The following is a 17,425-nucleotide window of genomic DNA, read 5'->3' as shown; positions in this document are numbered from 1 at the left end:
TGGAAGTTCGGCTTTATCATATCTGAACTAAAGTGACTCCTTTCTAGTAAACCATCCTGTAATTCCCTCGTAGGTGCTTTACTTATTCATTTTGAATTATACAGTGTATTATACATAGCAATAACTACATCTTTCATTAATATAATCCACCCATAGGGGTAGAAATGGACTTGGAATTCTTAGAAGAACTTCCCTATGTCCTATGTACATAAAATGTGGCACACACATGCCTTATGACTTGCGCAGAAAAACAATAGGGTCTTTATGAAGATCAACTACCATAGCGACTGAAATATAATTGCAAACCCTAGAAAAAGTATTATTATTATTATTTTTCATCTTCCCGCTATCCGAAAAAAGTTAAAATTTCACACACACACACACAGTTCTCGTCATATAAATCGATTACAAAACGTATATTAAAGAAGATAAACCCAGATTACTGGTTTACATGGAAGTTGTACCCGCTATAAAAACTACTTTTTGCTTTGTAAACTTCCCGGTATCCTATGAATGTAAAGTTTGACTTACATGTATATTATGCATTAATGGCAAACCAACTCGGGGAGCCCATTGTCTTGATAATGTTATTTTAGTCTGCCTAGATCAGGTTATTTCATGCAACATCTTTGATTTTTCTTTCTTGGATCGTAATGGGCTTATTTTAAATATTCAAAAGAATACTTTGTCTGAAACATCTAAAACCTTGCTAAATCCAAAAGTAAAAGTGACACATTTTATTTTAATTCTTCCAGAATCCTCTATTGATGGTCTGACAAACCATTTGTTTTCACATGATTGGAATGTCTTACTTAGTAATGGAAGAGTATTCTCTACCCAAAAATTCGTTCATGCATATTTCTCCATTTTAGTTGATAAACAAACATTTTACTCTAAAGTGAAAAAACAACGTTCCACGGTTAGTGAGATTAAAGGTCGAAATCAAAACGATTGGTATAGTGGGGAACTGGACCAAATGAAAAAACTTTTGTTTTTGGAGAAATCGACAAAACTTTCTACTAGTGATAGGCTTCATGTTAACTATGTAAATCTCGAGAAATGTTATAAAAAGTCCGTAGAAGAGGCAAAGCTTACTCATAATGTCGAAAAAATAGAAAATAGCAGTAACCAATGTAAGGCCTGGGGATTTGATAAACGAAAATACAAATATTTAGTATTTCAATCAGCATTATCAATAAATATCACTACAGATAACTTAAACCATTTGTTTGATCAATTCGGTTAACACCAAATAAAGGGTAGTATAAAAAAGCCTCATGTTAATAGATTGAGCTTAATAAGAAATTACCATATTGAAAGAAACACATTTATCTTTGTAGAAGTCTCGATTGATGAGGTCATTAAAGCTGTCAAAAGAGTTAAACACTCAGAAAGCAAAGACATTTATAACTCATCTAAAATTATAATATTTTAACGAATTTACCATACGTTTTTGAACCCATTAACTATATGTATATCTGCCCGATTCTTAAGAAAGGGTCTAGGAGTCTCCCCGAGAGCTATTGCCCAGTATATATTATACCTGTCCTGTAATAATAGAAACTGTTTTACATGGTGAACTTTTTGCGTATCCGGAAAATAACAACAATCTAAATTTATTACAATAGAAGAGGTATATACACCATTGATGCAGTTTATTCACTAATTAAGGAGGTCCTAAACGCTTTTGAGATTAAAGCCTTTGCTCAGGCAACATATTTTGACTTGAGCAGGACCTTAAAACTTAACTATTACGGTATTAATAGGAGTCCGGCTTTAAATAGTTCTTAAAAGACTATTTATCTAACCGCAGGCAAAAAGTTTGTTTGTATTAATGGAAATCGGTCCAACAATTTGGTGATCAGGAATGTTGTACCTAAGGGTCAGTCCTGTGCCCTATTATGTTTTTATTATATACAAATTAATTTCCTACCGTTGTTAAGTTCAAATCTCTTTTAAATGCTAACGACACAACTCTGTAGAATATCCATACAAACTTTGACAAACTACAAGTTTTTGTCATTGAATCATTTGAGGAAGCCTCAGTGTGGTTTAGATCAAATGGATCTTTACTAAATGAAGTCAAAACTCAAAACATTTGGTTTACTTTACGACAAACCCCTACAATTGACACACCAAATTATTTATTTTCTTGTGCTAAATTTCTAGGAATATTTTGGTAGAGTAATTTTTTACTTAGACGTATTATAAATTGTGTTACTGAAAAATATGTTAAATCTGCATACTATGCCTATTTTCAATCAATAACAAGGTATGGCCTAATATTATGGGGTAATAGCGCTAAAATTAATGAAATCATTATCCTGCAAAACAAAGCTATCAGAATAATAACAAAATCACAACCACTAGAACACTGTGAACCACTTGTTATTAAGCTTTGGTGGAAACTTTTATAAATTTAAATATTTTTGATTCAGTATTGTATATTACAAAAAACATGTCATCATTAATTTTGACTAGCAACTTGCATAATTATTATACCAGAAATAAATATAATATTTATAACAACTTGGATTTGTAGATATTAATATTTCAGAATATTAATATTTAAATTATCAATGAGACATCCAAGACGATATAAAATATTTTTTTATTAGTAAGCTCCGAGTGAATATTCAGTACAATTTATTACTAAATTTGTTAACTATTAAATATTATCTGATTTGTCTAAAATAAAAATCACAGTTCTAAATAAAAATAATGGATTTATTTTAAACTGGCAAATCAATAAGTTCAACGTTTCACAATTTTCATCACTCTATTTTCCAAAAAGAATTGACAAACCTTTTAGTAAATTTAAAAGTTCCTTTGGCAAGAAATAAAAAAAATATTAATCAAATACATCAAACTAAAATCAGAGCTCTCTTCTAAAATAAAATAATGAAGTTTTAAAATAAAAATCAAATACCACTTGGAAATAACTAAAATAAAAATGTTCACTTCTAAGTTCACTGAAAATTAAAAATAAAAATTTAAACTTCTCTTTCCACTAGTTGAACCTTAACTTTCAAGTCTCTGCAATTCAGATTACAACTCTCTCAAACAATTATTAAAGTTCAATTAATTACCAAGTAACAATTCATAAAATAACAATTACCAATAAAACAGATCCAATTAAATATTAATAAAGTACCAAATCTCAATTAAAGTTATTAACAAAGTTCAATTTTAATTCACCTTTCTTGCAAGTATGAACCAAATATAACTTGTATGATTCTATTATGCTCTATTGTTCATCGAGAATTAATTATGCAGATTGCTCTGTAGTTTCTATGAATTTAATTTTTTCCTATAAAAAAGACAACAAAATTAGTTTAATATCAGATCAGGAAGACTATTTCAATAAATGTACAATAAATTTGGTGCTTATCTCAAAATCCCTCGCGGAAAAAATTTAAGAAACACGGCGCACTGTAATCAACTTAACTCACGAAAATAACCAAAAGAAGGTCGAAAATTATGAGTTGGCGCTTTTATACTCCCTCCCTCCAAGGAACTTTGCAGGACATCCGCGGTGTTCTCTCATTGGTCCAGCTGTATCAAACAAGGAGAACAATATTCGTAACAAGACAAGTTCTAATCAATTCAAGGCAGTCAACCTGCCTTCCTAACAATTTAAAACTACCAGTACTAACTTGCCAAAGGATTACATGTTCGTTTTTACCCTGACGTTTCACAATCTAATTTCAAATTAAATCCCAATATTTCGTTCCCAAAATTTTCATTTAATTTAAGTTTTAATAAACATATAAACCAATGTAGCTTTAAAAACGCTACAATATTGTTATTGAGCATTTCAGATTAAACAAAAAACAAAGTAGGCATGTTATAATTACTCAGAAGACACAACAAATTGCAATATTTGATGTATTGCATGAGGCACGCAGCGGGAGTGTCGTAATTGTGCAGTGTGCCTGACTCAAAGATCTACACATGTGGTCTTTCCTTGTGGCCACTTGTGTATGTGCACTGAGTGCTGAGACACACTGCCTGGCTACCAAGTTAATCTCCAATGCCTGTTGTGTAGGCAAGTGAGCAGGCAATAACCAGAGTTTATTTCTTATAATTATAATTTAAAAAAAAACCGAGATTGAAAGTCTATTTTGGTTCTATATTATAAAATTTTATTTCTTTCCTATGTAGTACATCCTGTATAAATAGATTACAATGAAATGGATATGTTATTAAGGAAGATTAATTTTAACAACAATCAGTCTACAAGTAGACTGCGGCAAACTTCTTACGGCGCAGTGGGAGGACTAAAAGTAGTCGATCTCACTCAGTATATACCAGCAACAAAGGTGTTAAGATACTTTTTCGATGTTGTCGTCTTGCACTGTATGTCATGTTATATTGGTCTTCTGAAGCCTTATACTTGTTCTCAGTTTTTTTCAAGTAATTTTCTAATAGCCCTCATCCTCTTTTTAAGATTGACGTCTTTTTTAACATGGTCTCATACATTCTTTTTTAATCTATGAATGTTCAGTTTTGACAATGTGATTTAAACATTAATTTAAATTTGTTATGCAATCATTACTAAGAGAGAGATTTGCGCCAATACACCAAAATTCAGAGGTAGCAGGCTGATAATTTTTGTAAAGACTCATAACAAGTTTTTATTTACTTAGAACAGCCAAAACAAGACGCGCTCTTATAAGTGCGTTACTGGTGCAATCTGTAATAAGATATATATCCCACTAATATTATAAATGCGAAAGTTTGAATGTTTGGATATTTGGATGTTTGTATGTTTAGATGTTAAGATGTTTGGAGGTTTGTTCTCGAATCACGCTGAAACTGCTATACGGATTGTGCTGAAATTTGGAACCGGTATAGCTTTTAGTCTGAATTAACACTTAGAGTAGCTGTTAACGCTTTCAGCTAAAGTTCATCCAAGAGGCAGAAACAAGTGTTTACATTTAAATTTTAGTAAATATTGAATAATTTTAGAGTACTTAATCAGTAGTGTAATGCAGATTGCAAATACAAAGTTATTTAATTTTAAATTTAGATTGCACCAATGATCAATAATCCATCTAATACAATAGAAATGATATTTATACGCTGTTATAACAACTACCTTATTGTATAAAGCTGTGAATGTTTGCATATAACGTAATCTAATCTGGTTAGTTCCTTTAACATTGTGTATGGCCTTTTTACTGTAGTTATTGAAAAGCAAATGGAGATAATATTGCCCTAATACTTGAAGCATATACCCCTAATACATATTTAGTGATCGGTAAAAATATCAAAATCACCTAATCATAAAAATTTAACCTAAGTTAGATTCCGAAACCAATATATGAGACCATTGTTTTGGTTAGTGCAACAGCATAAATCAATAGTGGAACTGTAAATAGATTAGACCGGGGGTGAATTTAAACGACCAGAACAGACCCATATTGACCGCAGCAACTTTTTTGTTGTACTATACACTTTCGTCATTGGGATAAAAAGGCTAACTCTTATTGTTACTGAAGCTATCAAAGAACTTCAATAAATTATCATGGAATGTGGGAGGGAAATACTAATCTTATAAAAACTGTTTCACTTTACGACTTAAGGATCCCAAACCTTTGTTCTTTAAACTTAAATCTAAATTGGATCAGGAGATTGGAATAGCTTTGAGTGACTATCGATTATCTCTAGACTGTTTATTATGTCATAGAAAAAGAATACATAGATATATTGTCCAGTTTTTCAACAGAACATTGCGTGCGAAGCCGCGGGTAACTGCTAGTATATATATATATATATATATAAATTCTTTGCTGTCTACATATCTACTGATAACGCACTGTTCTGAAATTTAATTTGTATTAAAATGTTTCTGCCTGTTTTACGAACATGAACTGAAAGTGTCAACATCTGTTAAATACTCAGTTAAAATTCTATTATGAAACAATAATATTAGAATAGTTTTCAAATTGTAAAATATTCCAGGCAACTATTTTGATCCACCTCTTCTTAGAAAATTTCTTCACATTTCAACGGATTACCAAAAATTTGTCGAAATAAGAATATGTTGTGATTCATTTTTATGTATAATATGTAGACCTTATTTGTAATCATAATATGGATATTATTTCATATAAGCCCATAAGCCATTTGAAAGAATTTAGACATCTTCACCTTTTTTAAATATATACTCATGCCAGTGATAGACAACAATAAACACTTTTTAATAGAATATTAAAATAATATTCTTAAATCAAATTTTTCAAGTTCAAGATCAGTTCAATCTTCTTTATTATCTTAAAATACATATAAAAATACAATTTACCTCCCAGTGCACCTCAAGCGGCACGAGCGGGAGTTCAGTTGAATCATAATTACAATTATCTTAGTATTCATTGTTCAATTCATATTTCGATAACATTGTCTTCACTTAAACTAAATTCATAAACTACTCAAAAGCAGTGTAAATCTAATAAATGGTATACTACGAGATTATTATAATATTACTTAGAATAAAGCAGCATTAACAGTTATATGTGCAAAAACAATGTAATTATAAGCATTACAAATTTACAAGGAATAATAAATAGATAAAAAATAAATAATGCAGTGATAACGATAGTAAGTAATAAATATTGCAGTGGTAAACAATAGAATCTGACATTCCCAAACCAAATAAAAAAATAGTCTATGTATAAATAATCCGAGTGTGCAACAAGTAGTATAAAAAAATATATGTTAACTTTCTAACATTACAATTTTAATACATTTTCAAGCAAATTCCTTTGCAATTTATTTGCTTGCAATGCACAAAAATAATGTAATAACAAGCAATGCAAATTGACAATAACATATAAGATATATATTGTAGATATAACAAATAAATATATATTGTAGGTGGTTTTAAATTTAATAACGTTCAGTAAATTTTAATTATAAACTATAATAACAAATAATTTAATAAACTATAATATATGAAATCTAATAACAAATAAATAAACATTCCAAGTGGCTACAAACATTAAATAAGTATTTAATAAATAATTCAGTAATAGTAATAGTACGTAATAAATATTGCATTGGTAAACAATACAGTTTAACATTTACAAACCAAATAAATAAATAGTCTAAGTTATAACAAGCAATGTAAATAATATATATGGCTGTTATATATTAAAACTTCAACACATATTTAAACTAATTCTTTTAACAAGTTATAGCTTTGATTTTAACATTCTGATTTTTATCAAATATAACCTTATTTCCAAAGAATCTCACAAAGTCATTAAACGATTTGGGCCAAGATAACAAAACGGATGTCTACTCGATTCCTTGGTAAAAAATGGTACCTCGAGTAAAATATAATTACTAGATCTGGTAGTTCTATTTGATGGTTTTAGATTTAACATAAATAAACTCTTATGGACATACAAAATTGAGGCGTACTTATAAATCTGTGTGAAAGTTAAAATATTGTGTTCTGTAAAAAGGTAGCTCATGCTTTCATTACATTTTACATTGTATATATTTCGCAATGCATGTCTTTGGCTCATTACAATAGGTTTTAGAACAGTGGCATATGCACCTCCAAAATGCAATATCCCATACCTCATGGTATTCTCAAACCATGACACATACACCTGCTTCAACTGGTCACTCCTAAAAACATTTTTCAAATAGTAAAGTGCATAGTTTATTTTCCTTAACCTTTTTGTTACATAGTTTACATGTATATCTCACTTTAAATACTCATCAATATATAAACCTATATATTTAACACTTTCAACCATTTCTATACTAGAAAATTCACAGCTATATATATACATTGATGGGAGTGAAAACGCAATTCAAAATGTCGTGCAAATATTCTTTTGTTTTTTTATTATAAAAAATGTAATACACTTAGACTTATTTACATTTACAAGCAAATCTATTACTGATTAACCAATTATAAATCTTCTGCAAGTCATCATTGATTCTTTGAAATAATGAACGTCTATTGTAGGCCCCACATGCAAGAACAGTGTCGTCTGCGTATGCAAAAACAGAAGAATTAAGAACCATGTTCAACGTATCATTTATAAAATCAAATCTAATGTTTCACTATACTGGTTGTTAAATTTTACAGCTTGCTTTCTTCCTTTGCAGAAAGACTTAGAATTTATATCAATTCTCCAACTTTTTCACAAAAACTTTACCTTCCACAGTCCAGACAAAACGTCAATTATGTTTCTTGAGTTTCTTTGCACGAAATAACAACTCTTTGTTATGGGTTTTAAGTGTGAGTTAACATAAACATTTGTTTCTGGAACACCTTGAACAAAGTCCGTGGACTTTATTTTCAATTTTTTACACTTATGTAGCATGGCATCTCTAGTCTGTCTGCTCTAAAATTGAACAATGGGCTTTGGTCCCTTTTCCCGCTTTGGTGGAATCCTGTGCATTGCTTGCACATCGGTGGCAAAATTCAACGGTATACTGGACAACTCTGACAGCTTTCATTAGCTGACTCCGGAACTCCATCAATCTGAATATTTTTATTTCTATTATATTACTCCATATTTTCAAGTTTGGTCTTATACTCAGCAACACATTTTCTTAAATCACTATTTTGTTGTTCAAGGGCAGATTGTGCGGACTGAAGGTTTTTAACTTCAGTCAAGTACGTTTCAATCTTTCCCTCGTACTTATCAATATTGTTAGAAAAAAATTGTATGGACTCCTTAAATTCACCCATTTGTTTCTTAAAAATAATAACATATTTTTCAAATTGAGCCTTAGCGGTATCCTCCATTTTGACAAAAATTCTTCATGCAATCTGGCCAAAATGTCCTTAGTAATTGTTTCTTTTTGCTGTTTACTCTTACCTGTGCAGCAGTTCTTACACTTCCATGATTCACGACGTGCTTGTCCCATGCGATTCCATGTGCTTTCTAAAATATCAGCACACACGAAGTGTAGATTTTTTTTACATTGAGAACAAACAGCATGTTCACTCACATGAGGTAGAGGATCATCGCAATCGGCACAATCACTCATCTTGATAACACGGAGAACAGCATTGTGTTAAATATTAAAACTAATATAATCTATTTTTTTCTAGTTGGATTTTTTTACTATAAAAAGCTCAGGTTAGTTTCGTTAATTTATGGAATGAATTATAGAAATTGCAGTTTGACTTATAAGTTTATGTAGTAATTATAAAATAAATATATTTTTTAATGTAATGTAATGAGCCGCCTATTTATTAACGCTTCATGAAGAATCGAAAGGCGTTATTGAAATGGTTTGTTGTGCGTCCGTCTGTGAGATAACTCTTATTATAAAGGTCCTAGTGACTTCAAACTTGGTACATATGCTCTTATTGGTCTAAATAAGAACTCTATTGATTTTAAGATAAAGAAGAATCGTCTGTGCGCTACCACTTATGTTACACTCTGTCGAGTGTTTCAATGCTTCTAACATCGTTCAGGTTATTTTAAGTAATCTCGTATTTAGTTCACAAAAATAACATATATGTATAGTACTTGTATTCATTATAACACTTATCTAACTGTTTGACATGAAATAGTTAGCTTTTTCAGCTGAAAGTATAAAACTCGTGAGTAAAATTTCACTGTTATAGAACATCGGGAGGTTAAAAAGCTAAACTATAGTTCTAATGGTTGCAATTCCCTATGGATGTTATGTTTTAATCCAAATACTTTTGCTTTTTATTTAACTCATGGTGCTTACGTGTATTACATTTTTACTTTGTGTGATGTAGGGAAATTGGAGAAGGCTTTGCCTATTTTTATAGAGATTTTAATGCAAATTATTACCGGTTTTCAGTGCACAGTATATACGATTTGAACACATTTAATTCCAATGACGATAAAAACTATTATAAACTTATATAAAAATGTGAAACACAATGATATTAGATGAACAAATCATAGACATTATTGGGTTATGTGCAAGATTTGCGGTTTGGCCTAAACATTCATTCAAATTCAAGGTACTTAATATTTGGTGCCATCATTAGTTGTAATCAACAATCGCCGCACGCCATACGCACGGACCCTTCCCTTGTGCGAGTAGACAGACTGTCTATCTCGTGTCGCCTCGCCTTGTGTTGTCGACTGCTCGCCCTGCTGTAATGGCAGAACGTCGGTAGCAGGGTGAGGGGCAAGGTTGGATTCTCCTCCAACCGCTCTGTCCCCACCAAGACCCCTTTGGAACAAAGAGAGAGGTGCTGTGACACTGAAACTTGAAACAGTCTCTAAACGACACCTAAACGGCACCTAAACGAACCGCGGATCGTTGCACAGTACCTAACCTTATAGCACCTAATATCACAGCACCTAAACGACGACTTTTTTGCTGTCGGTGGTATGAGATTAGGTGCTAAAAGATTAGGTGCTATGAAGCCGCACCATAATATCTAATTAATGTGAATTTGATGCCTTTTACTCAAGGTCGAGGCCTGTCCTCCCCCCTCCCATTGAATTAGTAATTAAGTGATTTTTTTTTATCGTTAATACAATACTCATTGCAATATTAAATTTTTTTAATGTTTTATTATAGAGACATTATTTTCTTTTTTCTCCATTATTATAATTGCATACTTGGTTGTTTTCTGTGGAAAGTGTTTTGGAACATAAGATATCCTATACTCACGTCTTTTTTTGTAACTGGTATAGGATGGGTTGGTATATATTCATTTTTAATTTTGTTAACAGCTCCTCCTGTAATTGACTTTGTCTGTTAGGGGGACTGATTGCGGTGTAATTTGGAAAGTTATATGTATCTTTTATTACTTTATTTTAACAATTTTGATAAAGTTTGCATTATGTTTTAAAGTTTAGTTGTAAGTTGATGTTATTAGTTTTTATTAATTCATATAAAATATTACAAACATACATAATTATTTTATATTTAAGTTTATATTCGTTGTTCGAGATGTTGCGATTAATATGATTGTTAGGTATAGTTTGATTTCTTGTAAATGCACTGCAAAAAAGGTTTATAAATAAATACATAGCCTACAGTTAAAGAGTTAAGTAAATTTTTAACACTGTGTATTATAATTAGTAGTAAGGTATTGCCAGTTATTTAACCTCTAATACATTATAAGTGAACTATTTAGAGTTTCAAAAGCTTTTTCAAACACACTTTGTCTTTATTAAATGCTCAAAAAATTAAAATTCATTTAAATTTTCATAACTTGTTTAGATTTATCAGTATAACAGATTGTTTAGACTATCCCTAATCAAAGACAGCTGCTGAATTTCTTACACACTTAAAAAAAAAAAATTATCTAACTAATTATAATAAAACATGGTACTAACAACTAACTATTAAGCAATAATTATTTGAAATTTTAATCTTGATCTCAGTTAAGCTGTTCTTGCTAGTCAATATGTGCTGTGCTCAGTTTTTATTTGGTTTGTTTTGTTTTTTTTTTTTCAGAATTAACATTGAACCCTCCAGAAGGTATTATAGCTGGCCCTATAAATGAAGAAAACTTTTTTGAATGGGAAGCTCTGATCACGTAAGTTTGTATTTTATAGTTGACTAATGATTGATAGAATAATGAGAATCATGTATATAACTAAGATAGAGTTTACATATTGCATTATTATTTTGATATGTTATACAAATACATTTGTAGTTTGACTTGTCAAATAATAAAAGGCCATAGTTACTTTGTTTTAAATACTTGTCTTTATTTTCCTTGATGACAATTATACATTAGTTAGTATCACTTGATTTTGGTTTTGGAATTTTTACAAACCTAGTTCCATAATCAACTCTTAAATAAAAATAGTTGACTTAATAACATTGTTTTTGTTAAAATCTAATTATTATATTTAAAATCAGCTTTGTGTCTGCAAAGCAATAATGGTGATTTTAACTGTTAAGTTTAATTAAATAACTCGTATATTTTTGCTAGTTCTTACTTATATGATTGAGTTATAAAAATAAACCAAACCGGAAATGTTTATAAAGAGAGGTTATCAGTAGAAGAAGGGGGTGCCACATACCACAGTTGTTTTCTCTCTTAATTCTATACTTCTTTAAGAACAAAACACAAATTATCAACACATTTTTTCGTTTGTTTGGTATTTTTATAAAAACAAAATCCATGGTATAAATCTGGTTTTCTCCTACATGTTTAAAATAAGTAAGAAGTTTCTATCCTTCCACCCTTTACACACATACACATGCACACTGCGCACACATTAAATTTGGTGCAAGTATGGATAACTTTTAATGCATCTGAATCTCCAGAAATATTAATGAAATCAACTTAAAATGGGAAGTTTTAATTTTTTTATTTAAAGAGAAAGCGAACATTCATAATTATGTATAAAAAAAATTCTAGAGACTAGTAAATATCATAAAAACTGCTTCAAAACCTCAGATTTCAGAAAATATGTTACATTGTTTTATTTCTTATCAATTAAGTACAGTTATGTGAGTTTCAATTATGTAAAACATGATATGATAAAAATTTAGCTATGAAAACAATTGCTTTTAGATCCCTAAATATTGATAATACAAATTAATAAGTCAGACATTATTTTTTTTATTAATAAAGCTACATACCAGTTTAGAGTTTCATTTCAGTTTATTTTCAAAATGTCTCCGTTATCTCTTATGCAGGCTCTACCTCTCTTATGCATTGCTCCAACAGTCACTTTATGACTTAACTTTTCCCTAAGTTTCTGTGTTGCAACTTGGATCCTATTCAAAAGTACCTCTTCGTTATTTACAGGTGTTGCATACAACTCAGACTTAAGGAAACCCCACACAAAACATTTCATGGGGTTGAGATCAGTAGAATTTGTACGCCAAGGTACAGGACCTTCTCGGCCTATCCAAGTTGGATAGTTAGCATTTAGCCAATTTTGGATATCAATAGTAAAGTGAGGAGTGCCATCTTGTTGATTAGTAATATCTTGGCGGTGTATAGGGTGAACACATCCAACATTTGAGGTAAAAAGTCAGGATACATAATTCCAGTTAAACTTTCCTGAAAAATGTGAGGTCCTTCGAAACGATTGCCAATCACACCTTTCCACACATTAATACTAAATCTTCTTTGAAATGACTGCTCTCTTGTAGCTGTTGGGTTTTCAGTGTTCCACAAGTGCATGTTAAGAGTTAAATACCTCTTGTCTTGCAAAAAAGCTTCGTCTGTCTATAAGATTTTTTTGAAAAAATCATATTGTTCAATCTAAGACTTTAATAAGTAGCGACAAAAGTCTCGGCTAACAGAATGATCACTAGGTTCAAAGCCATTCAGTTTTTTAAAATGATAGGGGTAGAATTTTTACTTCTGTACAATTTTTAAAATTGTACTTTTACTCACACTGATGCCACCTGCAAGATCCCTGCTACTAATCTCCGGGTCTTGTCCAACTCTGTCCAATATTTGTTCTTCAGTGTTCAAATTCAACGGTGCTGCTCCCAACTGACTCCACTCCTTGTACACAGATCCACGTTCTAAAAATTGCTGATGCAGCCTTGTAAATTCTTGTGTACTGGGAACTCGCCAACCAGGTTATCGGACAGTGTACTAGACATCACATAGCATTGCCATCACAGAACCAAACACAAAATGCATTTCTGCATATTTCTGATTTGTAAACGACATATAGAAATCACTGCCAACTAGTAAATGATCCAAATTCTGTATTAATAAAAATTATCCAAACCAAATATGTCATTGGTGTCAGACCTTATGTCATGATAAAATGTGATAGTCAGATATGATTAAGTAAGGCTAGCTCTCCTTGCATGTGGTTTAAACATAGTAATTACTACCTAGATATGTTTTATTTTAATCAGGATCTAATTGAAAAATATGTCTCAGTGTCAGTGTAAGTCGTGACGCTATAAAAGGAAATCTAAAGCCAGTTGTGTTTTGCTAATGAAATTTGGATCATATTGTGTTTTACACTATTGAAAGTCACATAATTACTGTACTTAAATTATAAAAAATAAAATGATGTATCATAATTTCTAAAAGCTTATGTTTTGAAGCAGTTTCTATGACATTTGTTTGTCTTTAGAATTTTTTTTATAAAGAATTGTGAATGACAGCTTTTTCTTTTAATTACTAAAAAATGAAAAAAATTAAGTTGACACAGTGTAAGTGGACGAAATTAATATTTCTGGAGATTCAGACCCATTAAAAGCTATCCATACTTACTCAAACTTTAATTTAGAATACAATGATATTAATAAAGTTCTAGAAATGTGTCTAAATTTCATAGTAATTTTACAATTTTGGCAAAATTTGTGTTTTTGTAAAATATGAATTAATGTTTCCCTTGGTGTGTGTGAGTAATAAAAACTTTTAATTTCAGTATTTGAATCACATTTATGTTGTACAGTATTATCACCCACAAAAATTTTAACACTAGGTCATGGCTACCCTATATGTGTGTGTTTATTTAGTATTTAACCCTTTGAGTGCCGCTGGCATTTTCCTAAGGCATCTGCCGGGCTGTTTTTTTGCAAATTTGTGAGCTTTTGGGGGAAAGCTGTTGTAAAATAACTATCCAACAGATTTTTATAATTTTGTTATTGTTGTTTTTCTTATTAAATAAAGAATATGAAACATATCGTTAAAAACAAAATTTGCTGTATAAAAATATAAAATTGTCAGTTTTTACAAAAAAGTTTTTAATTTTTAGTATTTTATAAAAAGCTAAGTTTCAACCTAATTTGGGTGTATATGGTATTTTTTAATATTTTTGTCTTTATACCATCATAAAGGCCATACAATTCTAAATAAAATCCATGTATAATATATCAATCAATCAGTTCTTTATTGTCATTAAACAACATACAACATTGTAATAGACATTGTCAAATAGGTACATAAAATATACTCTATGCTAAAAATATAAATGCCTACATAAAACATATAAAATATTAGACTAGAATGGTAGGCCATATATTGTTAAAACTTAAGGTCACTCATGTCAGCAGTTTCCCAGTCCTCAACACAATAAAATGCTTTAACTTTTAACCAATTTTGTAAAACTTTTTAAAAATTATGTACAGTAACATTCCTAGCAGCTAATGGTAACTTATTAAACAGTTTGACCCCAATGTAACCATAACTGTGTTGTGTTTTACTTAGTCTAACATATTTACAATCAATTAGGCCCTTATTTCTAGTGTTATGCTCTTGGCAACTACCTCTTAGGTTATATTCATCCAAATGTTCTTTAACATAGATCAGATATTGGACAATATACCTTGAGGGAACAGTAAGTATGCCTAGCTCTGTAAAATGTGATCTACAACTATCCAGAAAGCCAATACCTGAAACACATCTGATTGCTCGCTTTTGCCATTTAAAAACCTCCTTTGCACCAGGGGCGTTTCCCCACAGGATTAGGCCATACAATATGTGCGAGTGGAAAAAGGCATAGTATGCATTTATGACTAAACTGTCATTTGTGTACTGTTTTAGCTTACTTAGTAGGAAAACTACTCTAGATAAGCGAGTACACAAGTTACTTGTGTGATGATGCCAGCCCAATTTACAGTCTAATGTAATTCCTAACAATTTCACAGTCTTATCATCTAAGTTACATAAGCTAAATACAATTTCCTCTGTTTTACTTCTATTTACAGACAGTTGATTGGCACAGAACCATAGATTAGATCTCTCAACCATATAGTTTTTAACAATACAGTTAGTTTCAGAATTAGCGCTTGAAGTTAACAGTGTCGTGTCATCTGCATATAAAATACATTTATCAGGGATAAAAGCAGGTAGATCATTGACAAATATCACAAACAGAAAAGGGCCTAGGACAGAGCCCTGAAGTACCCTACTTAAAACTCTTAAAACATCAGATTTTTCTTCAGAAATTTTTACAAATTGATATCTATAATTCATTCTACAATAAAAACAAACATGGCATTATTTGTATAAACAAAATACTGCCCGGTACATTTTTAAATTGTACTTAATGAGTTTAGAAATTACATAGTAATGATGTAGTTTTCACAATACATCAAATAAAACATCAATATAACACAAATAATATAATTAGCAAATGTAGAGACAAATAACTTGCTTACGTTTCTTTTCTATGGGTGTCAGTAACTTTGTAAAAACCAAAATAACCTTATTATATTTACTCTGAAAACACGGTTTTCACTTGGACACATCTTAAATCACTACTTTAATTTGATAAAGAACTATATAAGTTACTATTTTAGTGTGTATTTACTTAAATACTTGTTTTTTGGCACATAAACAACAAGAATGGCCGTTACATAACACGATAATCGTCCGCTACATAGTGACTGGAAGACAAAATCATCACATAGGTACTTCGGTATTATTGCAGCCAACTATTTTTGGACGAATTTTCCTTATCGGGGACCAAAATAAACTTTATTATTTGTTCCTAATACTTTCATTCTTCCATAATGAATTGAAAAATACTCGAGTCATACTTCCTATCGCCAAATTGCCTGCAAATAGGTCTAAACGAATGACCCTTTAAGTAGGCATATATGCACGAATCACCTGTCACTTTTGAATAGTAAATAGTTGTTATTTTTGTTTTCACTAATTGTCGTAACGAATTGTAAATGTCAAAATAGGTAAATGAAGTCTGTTCTTTTTAATACTGTAATTTATTTTAGTTCCCGATAAGTAAAACCTCATTGAATGTCAAAATGAGTGACACCTGCACTTTTTGTATCGTCAAAATTAGTGTCGCTGCAGCACTCAAAGGATAAAAAATAGAAAACATTTTCAATTGCCATAGAAACACAAAAATTATTTTTATAGTAAATGTTTTGCAAATTGATTGTTTTCTATCACACAGTGAAAATGTAAATAGTTTTATACCCCTATAGTGTGTACATGTAAAAAAGTTCAAAATTTAATTTCCTACACAGAAACGTACAGTATTTTCATATTCGGAAATATACAAAAATATAATGCATAAAATATGTTACAAACATATTTTCTTCTTACATAATAATCTTTTAAAATATTTGATGAAGTTGCAATATTGTACTTATTATGTGCTATAGTAAGTAAGCACAACTTAGAAGTGATTAATAAATATGGTCCTCTTACAAAATATATAATATCACCTGAAAGATGGAACACTGAAATTAGACCACATATGCCTTTAAGGTAGATCTTGTCTAAAATCATTACATTTTGTCAGAAAGATACTAGATTTCACTATATTTATAACATTACATACATATATTTTCACTACACTACACACAACTGCAACTTTAAATTGTATATTGTACAAAGAAATCCAAAAATTACAATACACCTTTACCAAGAATAATGCAGTCCCGAACTGATTGTTCAAGAAAATGGTGACTCACTGAATTATAAAGCATGTGTCTTCTTTGTAAGAGCTTACGATTAATTTGTTAAGCGCTGTTATCAGTATGT

At 30.4% G+C, this 17,425-nt stretch overlaps 1 protein-coding gene across 1 annotated transcript in view; it reads left to right on the top strand.

Annotated features, from left to right (window-relative positions):
* The window catches only part of LOC124363269 (ubiquitin-conjugating enzyme E2 G2), a 41,977-nt gene that overhangs the window by 8,628 nt on the left and 15,924 nt on the right, over positions 1–17,425 (top strand). Inside the window, exon 2 of the mRNA XM_046818482.1 lies at positions 11,434–11,515. Coding sequence (XP_046674438.1) covers positions 11,434–11,515 — 82 coding nt within the window. The remainder of the gene's footprint in view (positions 1–11,433; positions 11,516–17,425) is intronic.

Source organism: Homalodisca vitripennis, chromosome 1, assembly GCF_021130785.1.
Source record: "Homalodisca vitripennis isolate AUS2020 chromosome 1, UT_GWSS_2.1, whole genome shotgun sequence".
In the NCBI taxonomy this organism is placed as follows: Eukaryota; Metazoa; Arthropoda; class Insecta; order Hemiptera; family Cicadellidae; genus Homalodisca; species Homalodisca vitripennis.
Note: the sequence above shows the minus strand (reverse complement) of the source record. Positions and strands in the feature narration are given on the sequence as shown.